The following is a 17,243-nucleotide window of genomic DNA, read 5'->3' as shown; positions in this document are numbered from 1 at the left end:
GCCACCCCACCTCCTCCGGCACGCAACGCTGGGTCTCAGCTAATGCATCATTCCCATGTCACTTGTTCCAGCAGCGCCATGTGACTGGGCCAGCATCCAGGAACACGGCTACTAAATGCAGACACTGCCAAGGCACGTCTGAGAACTGCTTCTGCCAGAACATGAGATGAATAGAGATCTCTTATCCTGCCAGCTCTACTGCCTCTGTCTTTCCCCACCTTCTCTTGAACAAAAGGAAGAACTATACATCGCACATCTGAAGGAGAATTTTGAGCAATAACGTGAGGCAGAATCTGGTATTTATAACACTGTACCAGCTCTTGTTGCATTTCAACACTGTGTGAAAGCACTGACGGATCTCAGACCTTAATATCTCCTGCGTAAATGAGCAGGCCGGCAGAGGCATCACCACCACTCCTCAGGGGCGGTATCCTGAGGCAAGGGTTTGGTTGCCTGCTCTTTCCTGTTCCTTCTCCCTCTTCTGTAAAGTCCTATTTTTTTTTTTTAACTTAATAAGAAAAAGACTGTATGCACCTTTCAAGCCTCTGTTCAAAGGAGCAGTTTTAAAATATGAAAGTAAAAAATGACTAAGAAATAGTACTATTTATTAGACTTAAATGCATCTTAATGCCAGCTGATACAGAGATATAAACATCAATGTTCGATGTTCAACATCCCTCCATGTTTTTTTCTAGTTAGCTGAAAAACACTCCTTTTGCTAGAAGACACACACAAATACCTTCACCCAAAGTAACTAAAAACACCCACATACTAACAGAACCAATTTCTTTACAAACTTCCTCCATTTCTGCTAAGAAAAGTCTATGCACACAAGAGGGCTTTGTAAACTTCAGAGGATGTGGCATTCCCTACCAAACTTTGTAAGTTTGATTCTAGGGGTGCAGAAAACTTTGCAAATCCCCTCCTCGTCCTTGGTCTGAACACATGCACCTACCACACAAGAGAATGCTCTCAAGCAAGGCTAGAGGCAAGCAGCACCCAGGGACCTCATGTCCTTCCTTCCAAGGGAAATTGGTTCAGAAAGGGTCAATGTCAACTAACAAACATTTTCAGCAGTATGATTTCACTAAAATAAGACTAGAAGTTACCTGATTCTAGGTATATCCTCCCAAATTCACAATATATAAAGCCAAAGGTAACAGGTACAGTGCTTTAGCAGCGGAGAGCTGAAGCAGTCCAGGTTTTTTGATCAGCTAACATATTATCAGTGAGCCTCTGTAAATGGTTATGTTGAACTGTGGTAAGAATAAGACAGTTTTTCATTCTCTTAAAACAGAGATTATAAGTGAGAAGTTATCATCTGCAATAATTAGGAAGGGAAGGAAGAAAAACTAAAGTATGTTTAATATTTATGAAAATTTATTGATTTACCCAACCAGCAAGGACACGGGAAAGAACACATACACAAGAAGCCATGCGCGATCACCCAAAAGTTGCTATAGCATGAACAGCAAAGTCCATCGCCTCTGTCTAGATGAATGCCAGGAAATCCTGACTTAGATTGAATGAAGTGATAACACGGATGGATATAACGTCAGCTCCGGCATTTTTCACTAGTTATAGCCAAAAATACATTTTGCTCCTCCTGTTGTTGTTATGATAATTTGTCTAGTCCATCCAAAACCACTTTCCTTAACTCTCTCTTGTAGGCAGTGTTGAAGGTAGCTTTCCAGTAACCAGCACTGAATCTTGAAGGCTTACATACATTTATTTTCAAGTTTCACTGGAACAGGAAGGAGGAGTAACATCTTAGGATCTCATACAGAAGATGAGGGAAATTAAGTCACTCATATAGTAATACCTTCTCAATGAAAAAAAACTACACACAAAACCAAACAAACAAACCACAGTTCTGCAGCTGACTGGCATGGCCAAACCTAAGCTTACTGCAAATCACCATGCAAGAGAGTTACGTTCTGTTTACCACCAATTGCGTAGGACTTTGAATGTATAAATAATCATTAAGTTATGAAATAGCCTCTTGCTTAAAGTAGGCCAACCGCTCTAACTACTCACATATGATCCTAAACATTTTCTCAAAAACACTGGTATTATGTTAGACTTAAAAGTTTATACAGCCAGGTTTATAAATAATTACAGCTGACCACACCCAGTAACATGCTAACATTTGGCTGGCAAGCAGCAGTCTGTCAATCAGAAAATATCTGGACAAAAAAAAAAAAAAAAGAAAAAAAAGAAAAAAAAAAAAAGAAAAAAAAGAAGAGCACAGTGTAATCTTGTCATGCAATAGGAAAATGCTTCACACATTGAAGATTCAATGATAAAAACTTTTCTAGTCAAGCCAGGGCCCAGGGATACAAGTTTAATGAAGGCTATACTCTAGCCAACTTTTAGTGATTCAGTAATGCAAATAAAAAGCCACTGTTTCAATCAGATTTCTAGTTGACATGACACCACCACATTTCAACACAAATATTTCTTTATTTCTTTAATTATTTCTTTAAGCAATAAGCAAAGTTTAATTCAGATGTTCAAGTCATCTTTTTTTGTTTAAAAACAAAGAAATCAGGCAGATGTAGTGTAAATGTATACACAGGTTCATCGAGTTGACTGCTTCAAAAAAAACTCAAGTCCACTACAAAATACACGGTTCTGTTCTCATTTTCCTCTCCACTGTATACCTACCCTTGGACTCATTATCCAGTCCAGCTACACACAGGCATTTTTACAATTACCAAGTGCCACCTTAAAGTGACAAACAGGAAAAAAAAAAGCTAGTTTTCAAATACATGTTATTTTCCTAGTTCCATTTAAAAGAATTCCCAAACATATTCCTGTAAGACTCCACACAGGAACTTCTGAACACAAGACATTTAGTACCTGATTTTTTTCTGGACTAAACTGTACTCTAGTCTAGTCTACAGTGGACAAATGACTTATATCCTTGAGTGTCCCAGATAACTGAAGTCATCAGGTCTTACTCACCCGCTCTAGAACTTGGTATCATATAAGAAACAGTTTTAGCATTTAGGAAGCATGCTGTATATCCACAGCCATACGTCAAATATCTTCATAATCAGAGAGGGTTAATTTTTCCAACTCTTTAACTTGATGTGATTTAGAAACTCTTTAACAGTTGGTAAGGCAGAGGTTGGCACTCCTGAAGACGTTTCAACTGGCTACCATGTGAGAGCAACCTTCCCCCAGGCTAAAAGCCAAGATCAACTAAGAGCTCAGGTCCATGTCACTACAGTTGTCTGCCAAGTGAACTGAAGTGGTTACCAGTTCCCAGCTCTTTATTCCAGCCCTGTCAACACAGCTGATGACTAGAACATATGAGCCCTCCCTAACCATTTCTTCATGAAGTTTGGCAGCTTTACACAAACTACTGCAAGAGATGGTTGACACTGACGTTTATATAGACAAGACTGAGGAGGGCTCCAACACTCACTATTCTATCAACACTAACATTGAAGTGACAAGTGTCCAGCAAATAATCAATTTCAGCACACCATGGGAGAAGTGAATAGCATCTTGCACCACGGCAACCATTTGCCAAGACCAGAGACTTAACACACACAGAAAATCCCGCTGTTGTACAGCTGGGCAAAGTGGTTTCTGCATCTAACTCACCTCTTTCTTATGCTTGTGAATCACAGGTCACCAGCTTTCCCTTCCAGCAGCTTAACAGGTCTCTGCCCAGCTCGTTTAACTCAGTCATACTAAACAAGCCAGGACTTCAAAAACAAAAGGCCCATGATTTTTCCTATAGCAGATATGTCTTAAAAAGTACAACCCATTTTAGAGTGCAAGTTAGAGAGCAGAGTGTTAAATGGGAAGATTTTAGAAGGTCATTTTGTGGGAACATGAAAGGAAAGGCAAGGAAAGACAGCAGATACAAGTACTCAACTAGTCAGCAATAGTTGGACTAGCTCATGTGTCCACACAGAAAAACAGAAGATAGACACAAAAATTTGTCTGAGCATAAGCTAATATCTTTGAGTTGCAGACTTTTTAAAATTTCCATAGTTGTCTTTTCCAGACTGCAGAGGGCTTTAACATTATAATATTATATTAAATTCCGCAAAATTATCCACATTTAGTGAAAGAGTAACAATTTAAGAATAATCTGCTTGGAACTATGTATTCAACAGTTTGCAGACCATTCTCTCTGGAGTTTCCTTCAAAAATGTAATCTAATATACTCTGCCGAGATTTTCAGTAGCAGTGAAGCTGTGCATTCACATATCCAATCCCAAAAGTTAAGCAGTTTCAGGTATCATATAATACTCAGATTCAGAATTCAGTGCAAGACTCTGCACAGAAATCCAGAGCACTGAGTTCATTCAAGCCATTATTTTCTTCCATGGAAGTCAGTAAACTTCATGACAATAAAAGGTAAGAGCTATTATTGCAAGAAGCTTCCTGGCTTTATTATAAAATATAAAGCACTGAAGTGCTCAGATTTCTAGTTTGAAAGTGCTAATGCCAAATTCAGTCTATTAGCACCTCTATTAGAAAAGTAAATAAATATTGTCAGATTGTTTACTTAATACACTTGATTTCATTAGCGTGTGTGAAACTCCACTGAGCACCTTGGAGGAGAAAAGTTGAAGTGTATTGCACTGAGTAGAGAACACGTTGCAGAGAAAGCTCCATACTGATTCAGTAACTACATCACACACAGCTCAAGTTTCACTTCAGCACAAACTACAGAAGGAAGATCATGACTCGGTTTTAATAGCAGCAACTGTGATGGAAAACCTTCACGCCCATTTATCAGTGCAATTCTAAGAATCTCACCAATATCCAGGAAGCATGTGATAGACAAAATAAAGATATTTTGGCTGTTGGTCATGCAAAAGCACCCGGTACTTGCCCCAGTTGAAGAGAGGAAGGTACAGGCACTCTAACTGAAACTCCTAAACTCCTCTCAGTGCCTCAGAAGAATGCTTTGTCCTGTAATCAGTGCCGAAGCTTGTCTTGATTGTCTCAATTTGTATACAAAAACATGACATTGCTACAGTATTCCAGTGAAAACCACATACAAATACTACATATGGAGTGAGGCAAGAAAGGCACTATTAAGATAAGGAGAAAGCAGAAAGGAGAACCACCTGAGCTTGACAATTAAGAAGCGGAAGCAGAGCACACCCAGAAGAGATGACCTATGTGTCCATGCCTGTTAGTCAGATCTGACACTTTACCACAGGAAGTGCATGCAAGGGTGCAGACACATTTGCTGTCTTCACACAAGAAGTACCCAATTCGAAGTCCTCCTTTTCTTGCTTGTTCTCTCTAGTGAGCCTGTTAACCACCAAACTACAGAATTGCATTCCTCATCTTCCGCCTAACAAGTGTACCCATGGAAACCTTCCCATAGCAAATACTGATAATTAGGAGAGCATAAGAACATTCCTCTTACACACTTCGTCTAAGCAGCATGCAAGACAACTGTGTGCTGTTAATCAAGGGTGTACTTAGTAGAAACAACTGTTGACAGATATAAAACACAACACATGGCTCTGAAACTGAAGCCACCCCTGAACATCATTAAGGTGCAAAGCAGATTACAGATGAAAGCACATGATTGTTAGTGTCAGAAGGAATACCTAAAGGAACAGGTATGTCACCAAGGTTTGTAGCATACATAGTCAGCATTAATCCAAAGAATTCACTTTGCAAAATAAGTTCTGAACAGCTTCAATATTACTGAAATGCCAGAACAAGAAATAAATTGCTTTTTATGAAAACAATTATTTATTTTCTAGCACCTCTGATCCCAACTATTTTGTCACATATTTCTTGCTAGGTTTTCGGTCTCCTGTTACTTACTATTCAGACCACAGCTACAGCAAAAGTCCACTACCATGCACTGGAACACCTACATCCCACAATGTCAAAGTCAGATGACATAACGACTAATCATGACAACATTTTTGTCAAACCTCTTCCATCTTCCTTTCCTCTGAAGTTTTAATAAAGCTATTCTACTCCAACTAAGCTTACGTAAGAAAAGTTATGAAGTTCACTTAAGCTTACACGAAGCCAGCCTCTACCGGCAATAAAGCTCTGCATCAGCTTTTTACAAGTCTCTATACAAATTCAGCTTGATGAATGTCCACATTTTTCAGCCCCAAGCAGCTCCATTTTCTCACTCACATCAATCCATTTATATCAACAGATAAGTATTCCCCTACCACATTAGCACCATTGCTTTAGAATGTAATGTATTGTGATTTAAGTTGTGCTACCAAAAAAAAAAAAGGTAGCCCCAAGACTTTCTGTTGCTACTATACCTCCAAATCACTTTCTGCTGAGCACAGCATGTGGCAGAGTACTCACCTACACAGTTTTGGACACGTAAACAGTGGAAGTACACCAAGACTAAGGAATCAAGCACCTACTATCCAACTGTGCATCAATTTAAGAGTCAGGTGTGTAGGAAATGCACTGCTAGCTGGTTATGCCACACGGAGAAGTTAGTAGTAAATCAGAAATAAGATAACCCACTGGCAAAACCAATTTGATCAGTAGGGCAAGCATGTATCTTTTCACGGAATGAAATCAAATAACCAAGGTACATCCATCCCTCTCAGAATATCAGTAGCTTCTGCATTTCCACACATTTTTTTTAGCCATCTGTGTCAAAAAAGAAAAAAGAAGGGGGTGTCTTCTTGCAGCTTTAAGACAGAATGAGAATTAGTCTCAGAGCAAAGCTAGAGGAAGCCAAGAGGTTATTCAGTGACAAGTGCGTAGGGGCGGGAAAATCCAAACAACTTAAGAAGGAGAACAGCCTTAGTTCCTGCAAAGCTCAAAAGCCAGAGGACTTCGGGTTGGTTTGTCTTCCTTTAAAACAGCCCTAGGCTGAAAGCGTGGTTTCCATGTCAAAAGACCATACTTTCAATCACTTCCTCTCTAAGCTGTTTTTTTGAGCGAGACTAATAAATCTCTTTCTGCAGAATTTACTCTTTAGCTCTTGTTACTGAGGAAAGGCTAATGCCAGAGCAGAAGTATAACACTGTACCTTCAGCTGTCAGTCAAGAGGTATGTGGACTAAACTTGCTGTTTAACCTTCCCTGCCCTCACGCTCAGATCTAGCCTTGGGATGCATTGCCCTTCCTACAGCATATAAAATAGCGATTTTCTCTCAAATGCTTTTTGAAGGGTTTACAACCAGATGTTTAATGATATTTCCATGTGTGAAGATGTACACGGGTACTCAGTGGCATTAGTGCTGTGTGGATGTCTACAAAGCTGCAAGAAGCTCAAGAGAAACCCAGTTAGGCTACAAAAAAATTTACTTGAAAAAGTGTTTTATTTTAACAAAGATATAACAAACTGACATGCAAGCAGACTCAAAGTTCACTACCACCTTCTTTCCTTTTCCAGAAGGTGGAACATTGCCAGGCTGGTAATAAATGCTGTGAAATAATGCTTAGCGAGTAGGATCTCACCAAGTATTTAAGCATTATGACCAAAAGAATTACTAGTATCAGCTGCCAAACAAATGATCTCATATACCAAAGCTAACAAACTGTTACCAGATAGATATCCTGCAGTTACATGACATCCGCTTCATTATAGACACCAGAAGGAGCAGCTGATACTTAAAGCTAAAGAAACAGCCTGTTTCCAAGTTTCAGACACAGCTGAAATAACACAATTTTTTTTAATAGAATCCACATAAAATGAGATTTTTTCCCCCGTTTTACATTCCTTCATTAGACATATCAGTATCAAAGAAATTTCATCAGAAGTTGCAATGCAGAAATTACAGTCTTGTGACTGTGAAAGCACAGTCTTCCAAAAACTACAAAGGCATTTCTTTTCATTCTTACATTCCTGGATACATGCACTTCATTTGAAAAACAAACAAACAAAAACAAAAAAACCCACACATCAAGCCCTAACAACGACTGAAACTAGTGTGAATCCTCAGCCCTCAGTTTAAGGATAATGTCAACTTTTCACGTTGAAAAGTGATGGGAAGTCTAGATTCATTCTAGAATCAGTAAATACAATTACAGAGGAACTGATAAAAATTTAAGTACAATCAAACTATCTGCAAACCAAATCAATTTCCTTAAAGCCAGTCTCCAATATCTTACTCAAGGATATGCTCAGCACTTGAGATATTTCAGTCTTGAGATACTACGTGCTTATAAAATACTCCAGTTAATCCCTAAAATTTAAAATTCACGAGTAGGATGCTGTGTTTTTGCAGTAAGAGCTACCGTTCTGCTGAGCACATGACCCTGGTAGCACTCCAAAAACCTGTACAACCTACTCTACATCAATCTTGGAAGGGAAGTAACATTTGATAATGACATAAGAAATATTAGGGGAATTTAGCCTCATAAATACACATTTCTCAGAAACAAAGTAATTAGGATTTCCTCAGAGTGTAAGAGGCTAAAAAGAAATATATTTAATTACAGTCACTCAAATGTCTCTGTCAAAAGGGGGGGGCGGGGGGGCGTGTGTGTATACATACATATGTCTGTATATACACACGTATATTTTTACATATGCATTATACACATACACACACAAGCACACAGATATTTTCAGTTAAGGGAAGCAAAAAACAGTAGTAATAGAAACTGAAATCGAAGATCTGCGTATAAAACTATTTAGAACAAATACAGTATCATGTCACTAATACCCATCTGTTCTCTAGGTGGTTTATAATGTCTCTTTTTAGAAAAAAAAATTAAGATATTTTACAATTCTAACTACTACCCTTCTATCACTTCATACTTCCATTATTCTGAAGAGAGGTGCGGGACAGTAGAAAGTCCTACTATCCCAACAGCTCTGTATTAACATCTACACCTCATGTTTACTTTCTCCTCACCCAGCAAGTAATAGTTGTGTGTACATGAACGCACAGTGCAGCCCAACAGGACTAGATCCACAGAGTGAATTAATTGGTGCTAAGGACCTGACACCCACACTACACATGTTCTGGGGTTTTACTTTTGACCAGCTGTAATCTGGTCCCAGGGACTGAATGCCCATTAGTGGTTGGAGCACACTTTTTAATTTTGTTCAATACAACAGGAATACAGTTTACGCACCAAAGCCACCGCACGTCGGCTCACGTAGTCAACTAAGTGGAGACAATTGAGAGGTTTTCTTTAAAAGAGTACTCCTGATCCAAATTAAGATGTTAATGCTCATGCACCCAAGAAATCCATTTCCTGTGGCTCCAAATTCAGCTATAAGCACCATGTCTCTCTCTCTGAGGCTGTGCCAGCTCATCCTGGTAAGCAGCATGGACCCTGTAGCTTGCTGTTCTCCTCAGAGCTAAAGAGAGTAAGCACCATCGACATTTGGTCAAGTTTTAGTTCCCATTAAAGTGCAAAACTTCTGGTGTTCCTGGGAAGACTAGAAAAATGCAAAGCTTCCTCATGATGTATTTGAAGAACAAGTTGTCAAATTAAGTCAATATGAGGAGGTATTATCTACTAAAGAGATGCTTGGTGATTCTGTCATTGCTTTGGGCAAGGAGGGTGCATGAAGACACTCAGGCTTTCAAGACCCTCATAACAATTCAAGGTCCCGGGATACAGATTGCTATTGGTCTCACACAGCTGCTTAGGAGAGCCATGCACAGCAAGACATAGAATGTGGAGACACCTCACTTAACAAAACACAAAGAGGGAATGAAAATAACCAAAATCTTTAAAAATATAGGCTTGCCATTAGAACAGAAAATGATCCTGCCACTTTGCCATTAACAGTGATCAGCAACATACGCTTAATACAGAGGCTACCAAAAGACTAAATCTTCCCTCTTACTTAGGTCCAATCACATATCTGCCAACGGAGATTATCACTCAACAGAAAGTCTATTAAAAACATTGTAGTAGGGTTTCTAAGATCCCATAAGTATGCTCCTGCAAATCATGAAAAAAAATCACCAGAAAAAAAGAAAAAGCATTACAGCACATTTGAAAGTCATAAGGAAGAAGCTTAATGCAATATTAACAGGCAAAAAAAACCCTCCACATGCAAATAACTTTTTTAATAAATAAATATTCTCAAATAACTTTGTTAACCATGAGTTTGGCAAAAACTAATCAGATAGCAACAGAATGGGAGAAAATAGAGGATAAAAAGAGTGATGACTACCTACAATAATGTTTTAATGATAATAGTTTTTGTTTAAAGTGTTACATTATTTAGATGTTATTCAAATAGAAAACTACATGTGGAATATCTTACCTAAGAAATAGGAAGAAGAAGAAAACAAACACAAGACCTAATCTCACACAATACTCCAGATTGAGCAATCTCACTGATTTTAATAGGGGACACAATGAGCAAGGCATCTGCCTTCATGGAGATCCTTGACGAATCCAATAGCCTTAAAACTAGAACAGCATCAGTCTCTGATGTAGAGTACTTGATAAGATTTTTAAGTACAAGGCAAAATAATAGTTACCCAGGAACTGCGACTCATTAAAAGAGTCAGAAAAGATATCTGAGGGTTTTTTTCAAATTAAAGGAGGCACTTAATTCATGTGATGAATATGTGCTACAAAAAGTAGCCAGCAAGTACAGCATACAGACTTCACAGCCTCCTGAAATTCACCAACTCTCCTCTGGTATGAATGCAGCACCAGTACTGCATGCTACCATTTTCAAAGTAATCACCTTATAAACCAAATGTCCTAATGCCATTTTGATCTTACTCTGTTTTTCACCACGATCTTGCATCTTTGGCCACAGCCCACACAGACTGTCTTTGAAATCATCATGGTTCCATGACTGTGATCTTTCATACTGGCACTACGGCACTTCGTGGATCAAGACGTTTTCCACTCCTCTCTCCCTTACCGTTCTTGACAGTTTCAGCAGTGCAAGCCCAGATTCCAATTGAATCCGGTACACTGCCTGATCACAAGACCAGTCAACTCATGCCGAACAGAAAAAAAAGACACAGAGCTTACCGGACACCCATGTGACAGTCACTGCGCTCACCAGGACCGGTTTGGTCTTGTGAGCAGAACAGATGCTAGGAGTAACAAAGCCCCAGACCACCAGCCGAAGCAAAATGCTGTTCCCAGGGGTTTAGAAAGCAGTAATAACTCAATATCTGATAGAGATGATGTATCCAAGCCCCGAAGTAGCAATAGCTACTAAATCTCACCTGTAAGGATCTGAGATATCAGAAGCCGAGAGCGCAGGGAAAGCTGCCCAGCGCTCAGTGGGTCATCAGACTACGCGCGTGTATGTGGGTCACGACAACTCAGCCAGGTTTTGATTCTCCTGCGCTGATGAGACCCGCACACGAGTTACCACAGCCGAGGAAAGCGCAGGCCTGGCGCCCCTCCCCCGGCCGTGCGCGCCCCGCGGCCCCCCCACCATGCCGCTTCCAACCCGGGAATAAGATGGCTGAGAGACCCGACCAGAGCGAAGGGCGGGGGGAAGAGCCACCCCCGGCGCGGCGCGGCGCGGTCTCCCACCGCCCTCTACCTCCCCGCCGGGGGTGCCCCCTCCCCGCAGGCCGCTCCCCCCTGGCCCCTGCGGGAACCGGGCCGAAGGGGAGCCTCGCGGGGGCCGGGGCACACCTGCGGCCGGCATCCTCGCCGCCTGCCGGCCTCTCCGCCACCTCCCGCGCCGCCTGGCCGCCCCCCGCAGCCGGGGCAGCCCACGTGGAGCCCAGGCCCGCCCTGCCCCCCCGCCGCTCACCTGAAGGCGGGCCCCTCCCCTGGAGCCCGGCCGTGGGGGGCCGCCGCGCTGCCGCCCCTTTTGTTGAAGAGCTTCTGCAGCAGGGTGGGGGCCATGCTGCCGCCCTGCCCCTGCCGCCGCGCCTCTCGCAACGGCTCAACGGGCGGCGGGCGCCGGTGGCCGCGGCAGCATCCCCGCCGCCGCGGAGCCGCCCGGCATTGCGCGGAAGCGAAGCGAGGGGGAGCGCCGGCCCGCTTAGCCGCGCCGCTCCCGGTGGCCGCCCGTCTCCTGACCGAGGGGCTGAGTCCGCCCGCCCGCCGGACAGGGCACGGCGCGGCGCACCGCCAGCAGCCGCACGACGGGAACAGGGAACGGGGACGCGCCGCGCCCCTCCGACGCTCCCCATTGGCTGCGCGGCGCTGGCGGCCCCGCCCCCGGCACGTGGTAAAGGTGCCGGAGGCAGGCTTAAAGGGACACGGGCCCTGCCCCGCGCAGGGCGGTGGCGGTTGAGGGCGCTGGCGGACGGGGGGGGGGTCTCCCTCTGTGCTGGGACAGCCTGGTGGGCCTGTGGTGCGGGTGTCTCTACACAGACAGGGTACATGTTTTACATGTCCATAGTAACAAGCACGTGCATACATTCATGGACCAGTTGCAGACGGTCCAGAGGAGGCTCGAAGATGATCAGAGGGCTGGAGCACCTCTCCTGTGAGGACAGGCTGAGAGAGTTGGGGCTGTTCAGCCTGGAGAAAAGTAGGCTCCAGGTAGACCCTATAGTGGCCTTCCAGTACCTAAAGGGGGTCTACAAGAAAGATGGCCCTCTTCAGTAGGGCCTGTTGTGAGAGGACTAGGGGTAATGGTTTCAAAATAGAGGGAGGTAGATTCAGATCAGATATTAGGAAGAAACTGTTTACAATAAGGGAGGGGGAACACTGGAACAGGTTGCCCAGAGAGGTGGTTGATGCCCCATCCCTGGAAACATTCAAGGCCAGGTTGGACGGGGCTCTGAGCAACCTGACCTAGTCAGGGATGTCCCTGCTCCTTGCAGGGGGGTTGGATTAGATGACCTTTGAAGGTCCCTTCCAACCCTAACCATTCTATGATTCATACCATACATCTTACAGTACATTTCTCTATATATAGATGCATGTGTACGTGCATATACACATACGTACATATGTGTCCTCTGTATATTCACACATGGAAATCATGTACATGTGATTTACAGAATTTTTTTCCATGCGCTGAAGGAAGTGTGAACAAACCAACCAGCTGCCTGTGTCAGATGGGGCCATTTGCCCATTTGGGCTGACAGCAAAGCGCGTGGCAGCCGCTCCAGTGTCCCCTCCTGCCTCACACCAGCCAAGCCCATGGCTCGACAAAAATCTGCTGGGTTTTCAGGTACCTCGTGTTCCCCGTTTTGCTCCACACACAAATTCCAGTCATCAGTCCAGGAAAATTTTAAACCAAGTTTTTTTGTAGTCCTGGTCTTTGACTTCATCCTTTGACCACACAAGCGATTATATTTTTGCAGAAAGGCAGCCCTGCTACGACTGTGCAGCTCATTTCTTTTTCATTAATCTATTTAATTTTATTTAATTCACAAAATAATTAGACAATGCTGCAATATCTGGGGGTTATTTGGACTTTTACGTTTGTTTGTTTAATTTGGGGGAAAGGGCTGTTTGTGTGGTTCTGCCTGCCGACTGGCAGGATGACACCACCATGTACCCACCAAGAGCACACAACTTCAAATGCTCCTTTTTAACCAGCTAGGTAGCTGCATAGTGTGGCACAGCCAAAAAAAAGGAAAAAAAAAAGTAGAATCATGAGACCTTCGTGTTTTTTTCAGGAAACTTGGAGATGAGACACAGAGAATGGCCATCATTACAATAGTTGTCATGGATCATTACTACAGTTGATTGCAAACTCACATCTGGTTGTGGTGGAAGAGGTGGAGGACATACTGGTGCTTCTCAGCCAGCTTTTCAGTGACTGGAGAAGCTGATTTTTCTTTAAAATAAAAATCAAGAGATGACTGGCCTGATAATCTGATCAGCTGCTCCCTCTATAACACCAGACTGAATCTTGCAACTCTCAGCTGACCCTGTCTGGAGGTCCATTCTCAGAAGGGATCACCATTTTGAAGGCTCTCAACCACTTCATCTGTGAGACTGAACACAAACATAAATCTTCCAGCTTGGATGTCCTTACTACTTTTGATTCTTTGCTTCCACCATCACCACCAGATGTCCCCAGTCATTAAGGTCAACCCACCCAAACAAAGCTGAAGGACAGAAAAGTGAGGGTACAGAGATGATAGCACACTGAAAGGGAAGTGAATAGTAGGGCGTGGCTGGACAAGATGAAAGACATCATTCTTGACACAGTAATCATTGTGAACGAGAAACTAGGCATCCAGCTCCAGAAATAAGCACTGGACAGAACAGTTCTGTTTCTCACAGAACAGTCTTGAGTTGCAAACACCAGGGCTGCCACTCCATGGCTATGTCTGCACTAGCAAGCAGTGCTGACCAGTGGGGGCAGAATCGTAGACAGTTGTCTTACAGAGCCTGACATCCACATCACGAACGTTTCACAGGGTTTTATTTTGGACTAGTTGTAATCTGGTCCTGTTGGCAGAATGAGTGTCAGTGGCTGGAGCACACTGAATATGTTTCTGAAAAACATCTGGTTTTGTTTCATCTGAAATTATACACTTTGCACGCCCAGATGCCACTCCAAACTGTGAAGCAAGACAAAGTCAGTGAGGACAACTGGGAAAAATGTACTTCTGATCTGAGCAAAAATAGCAGTCTAAACGCACCCTACACGTTGGCTGACGCTCGGTGCAGAATTAGTTCTCGATATTTTCTGTTTGTGTGACAGTCACTGTGGTCTGAAACTGATCACAAAACATTGAGACACTAGTGTTCTGAAGCTTATTTCTGAAAAGAAAATGGGGAAAACACAGCAGAATCAGCAAAGGACTATGAAATAACTTTCACAGTCAGTACGCGCTGTCCCACACTAAAGGGAGTTCGGCTATAAAGAACATCTGGCAAAGCAAACGTGGTGATTTTTCACTAACCCATGAATGCAAAATATGAGCAGATGTAAAGAAAAAAAAAAACATACCATCTGTCAAGCAAAGACCATTTGCAGCAAGATAACGTTTCTACAGCCCTCACTCTGTAAGGAAGTACAGGAAATAAAAATGTGGCATATGAGAATCAAACCCTTATTCATAATACTCTGACTAAGGGTCAGACTCCTTCTGTGCCAAGAAAGACAACGTAATTGATGAAACACCAGCCAGAAAAGAACTCAGATTCTTAATGTAGAAATATATGGGACTTTGTTAGAAAGTTGTCAATAGATAAAAAGGATCATTTAAATCCTGGAATAGCTGGATGCCTGGATAAGTATTTATGTGTTTCATAGAGCATTAACTTCTCTGAAGATTCTCTCTTGAAAATGTAGGAACTGGGTTTTATAGCCAGGACAGACTGGGTTGAAAGCCAAGTCACACTTTGCCTCCCTGTCACTCAGACCTGGATGACTTCCATTACAGCTACTTCCTTTCCATCCCTCTCAGTCTTGAACATACAAGTCCAAAATGCTCCTAGACCTTTTCGTCAGAACCAGGCTTTGGAGGTATTACACAAAGACGGCAGAGGCCAGAACAGGCAAGCTCTGAAGATTTAACAAAAAGCTTGTTACTCCAGGATTCTTGTTAATGACTTACGGCTTAGTGCGGTGACACATGCTGTGTAAGTTACAGGAACGCAGGTAAGTCTTGCTACACTTTGCAATGCATCAGCAACATCTAGGATTCTGTAAAATAAATAAAATGCAATTCTTATTGCTGCCTCAAATATGCCAAGTAAAATATGATATCAAGAAATGGCAAGAATTATTCTCTCTCCATATTGTCATTATTACTATTTAGCACGGTAAGCCTAAATTACTCTCCACAGAGAATTAAAAAACCTATTACAAAATGTATTCTACTTTGCAAGCAGGGTCAGAAGCCAACAGAAACGGAGAGCTTGGGCTTGCAGCCCCCTGCAAACCAGCTTACTCATCCCGCATGAACTGAGCGTAACGTAACTCACGCTGTTGCTGCTGCAACTTTTCCCAGCCCCTGAGCTGTGCCATAAAGGTGCTGTCTTATATACATAAGCAGTTTCACTGACTTTTTACATAGAAGATACAGTCAGTTGAAAACGAAAGACAGTTAAAAGGGAAATAATAATTGTTTCAAAATTACTGGGAAGTACTGAGGTATGTAATGAAACGCTTAATTTTCAACAGTCATTGGTGATAAAAATAGAGCGAAAGGCCAGATAAGGGGTGTCTTCTTTTAATCACTACCACATAAATATTGAGTAATATGGTGAGAATTGGATTGTATGAAGGTAACAGGTATTCACAATCCTCTGAAATCACTGTTACTTATGTATCTTGTCAAATTTCCTAAAGCAAAGGTGCAGAACTTTTTCCTTCAGAAGAGCCTGAAGACGTACATATTTGTGAATATTCAGACAATTGTTTAGAATCTGGTTTGGTTCCTCTCAACAGCAGAGCTGTTACCATTGGTAGACTGTATTTCTAAGCCTCCTGCCCAAGACTCCATCCAAAGCCTACCTGGAAATCCTCATGCCCAAGATTTTCAACGGCAAAATCTGTTGTGGGATTTACTATTTGCTGTTTGCACTCCTGTCTTTAAATCCATGCTGATGTAGTTCACCTTGGACTCCATCCTACTCACATGAGAGGCAGACCCAAAAGGCTTTCTGCATAATAAAGAAGATAGTCATCATCATTGATATTTTAATACCTTTTGGTGATAACTGTGATAAACAGCACTATACATCTACATGAAATTGCATTAATATAGAGGACATACATTTGTATCAAAGGTGAGGGCAAGAATTTAGCCACAAAACCAACACCCCACATCACCACTGTGCCAACAGCAGCCAGCAGCTAGCAAATATTTTGGGCCTCTCCTTGGCTTATTCTGTCATCAGAAGTCACAGGCACTCTCTGCCATGCCTCCTCAAGTCCCAGGGTCCTAAATGCTACTCTGGTTATTTGCCTCTAAAACATGTTCTAAGCAGAGCTAAAATACGTAACTAAAAAGTTGGCTTATTTTTGCTTGGTTCTTAGCTAAATCATTTCTTTAGGGATCAGTGTATCTGAAAATTAGTGACGAGTAAAGGCATTACTTTTATTTCCATTTCTGTTATATTATCTCAGCTCTGTGTAGATAATTTTCTCTTTAAAACATCCCGAGACAAGAACATACGGTTCGTTCATTGTTTAACACTGCATTTTAATGCTGCTTAGAGGAATCATCTCAGAGTCAATAACTGCTCAGTATGGGTTTAATCTGGGACCTCTTTATTCAGCTTTATGTAGAAAAAGACTTGGTGCAGATGGTGAACAACAAGCCTGATGATGAGAAAACAGATTCATTTCTCTCTCTCATGAAGGTGACATGCTTGAGGTGCCAGGTCACATGGGAATAGCACATGATGCACCCTGTGTGTCACATGGCGCAGGAAAGGCTGAGT

General features: G+C 42.3%; 1 protein-coding gene across 2 annotated transcripts in view; it reads right to left on the bottom strand.

The window, feature by feature from the left end:
• Window positions 1–11,966, bottom strand: part of FNIP2 (folliculin interacting protein 2) — a 52,400-nt gene extending 40,434 nt beyond the window's left edge. For both annotated transcript variants that reach the window (XM_086747021.1, XM_086747022.1), the window contains exon 1: window positions 11,686–11,966. In XM_086747021.1, coding sequence (XP_086603147.1) covers window positions 11,686–11,780 — 95 coding nt within the window. In that variant the 5' untranslated portion in view covers window positions 11,781–11,966. The remainder of the gene's footprint in view (window positions 1–11,685) is intronic.
• Window positions 11,967–17,243: the final 5,277 nt, after the last annotated feature.

The sequence above is a fragment of the Chlamydotis macqueenii genome, chromosome 4, assembly GCF_036417535.1.
Source record: "Chlamydotis macqueenii isolate bChlMac1 chromosome 4, bChlMac1.mat, whole genome shotgun sequence".
NCBI lineage: Eukaryota > Metazoa > Chordata > Aves > Otidiformes > Otididae > Chlamydotis > Chlamydotis macqueenii.
Note: the sequence above shows the minus strand (reverse complement) of the source record. Positions and strands in the feature narration are given on the sequence as shown.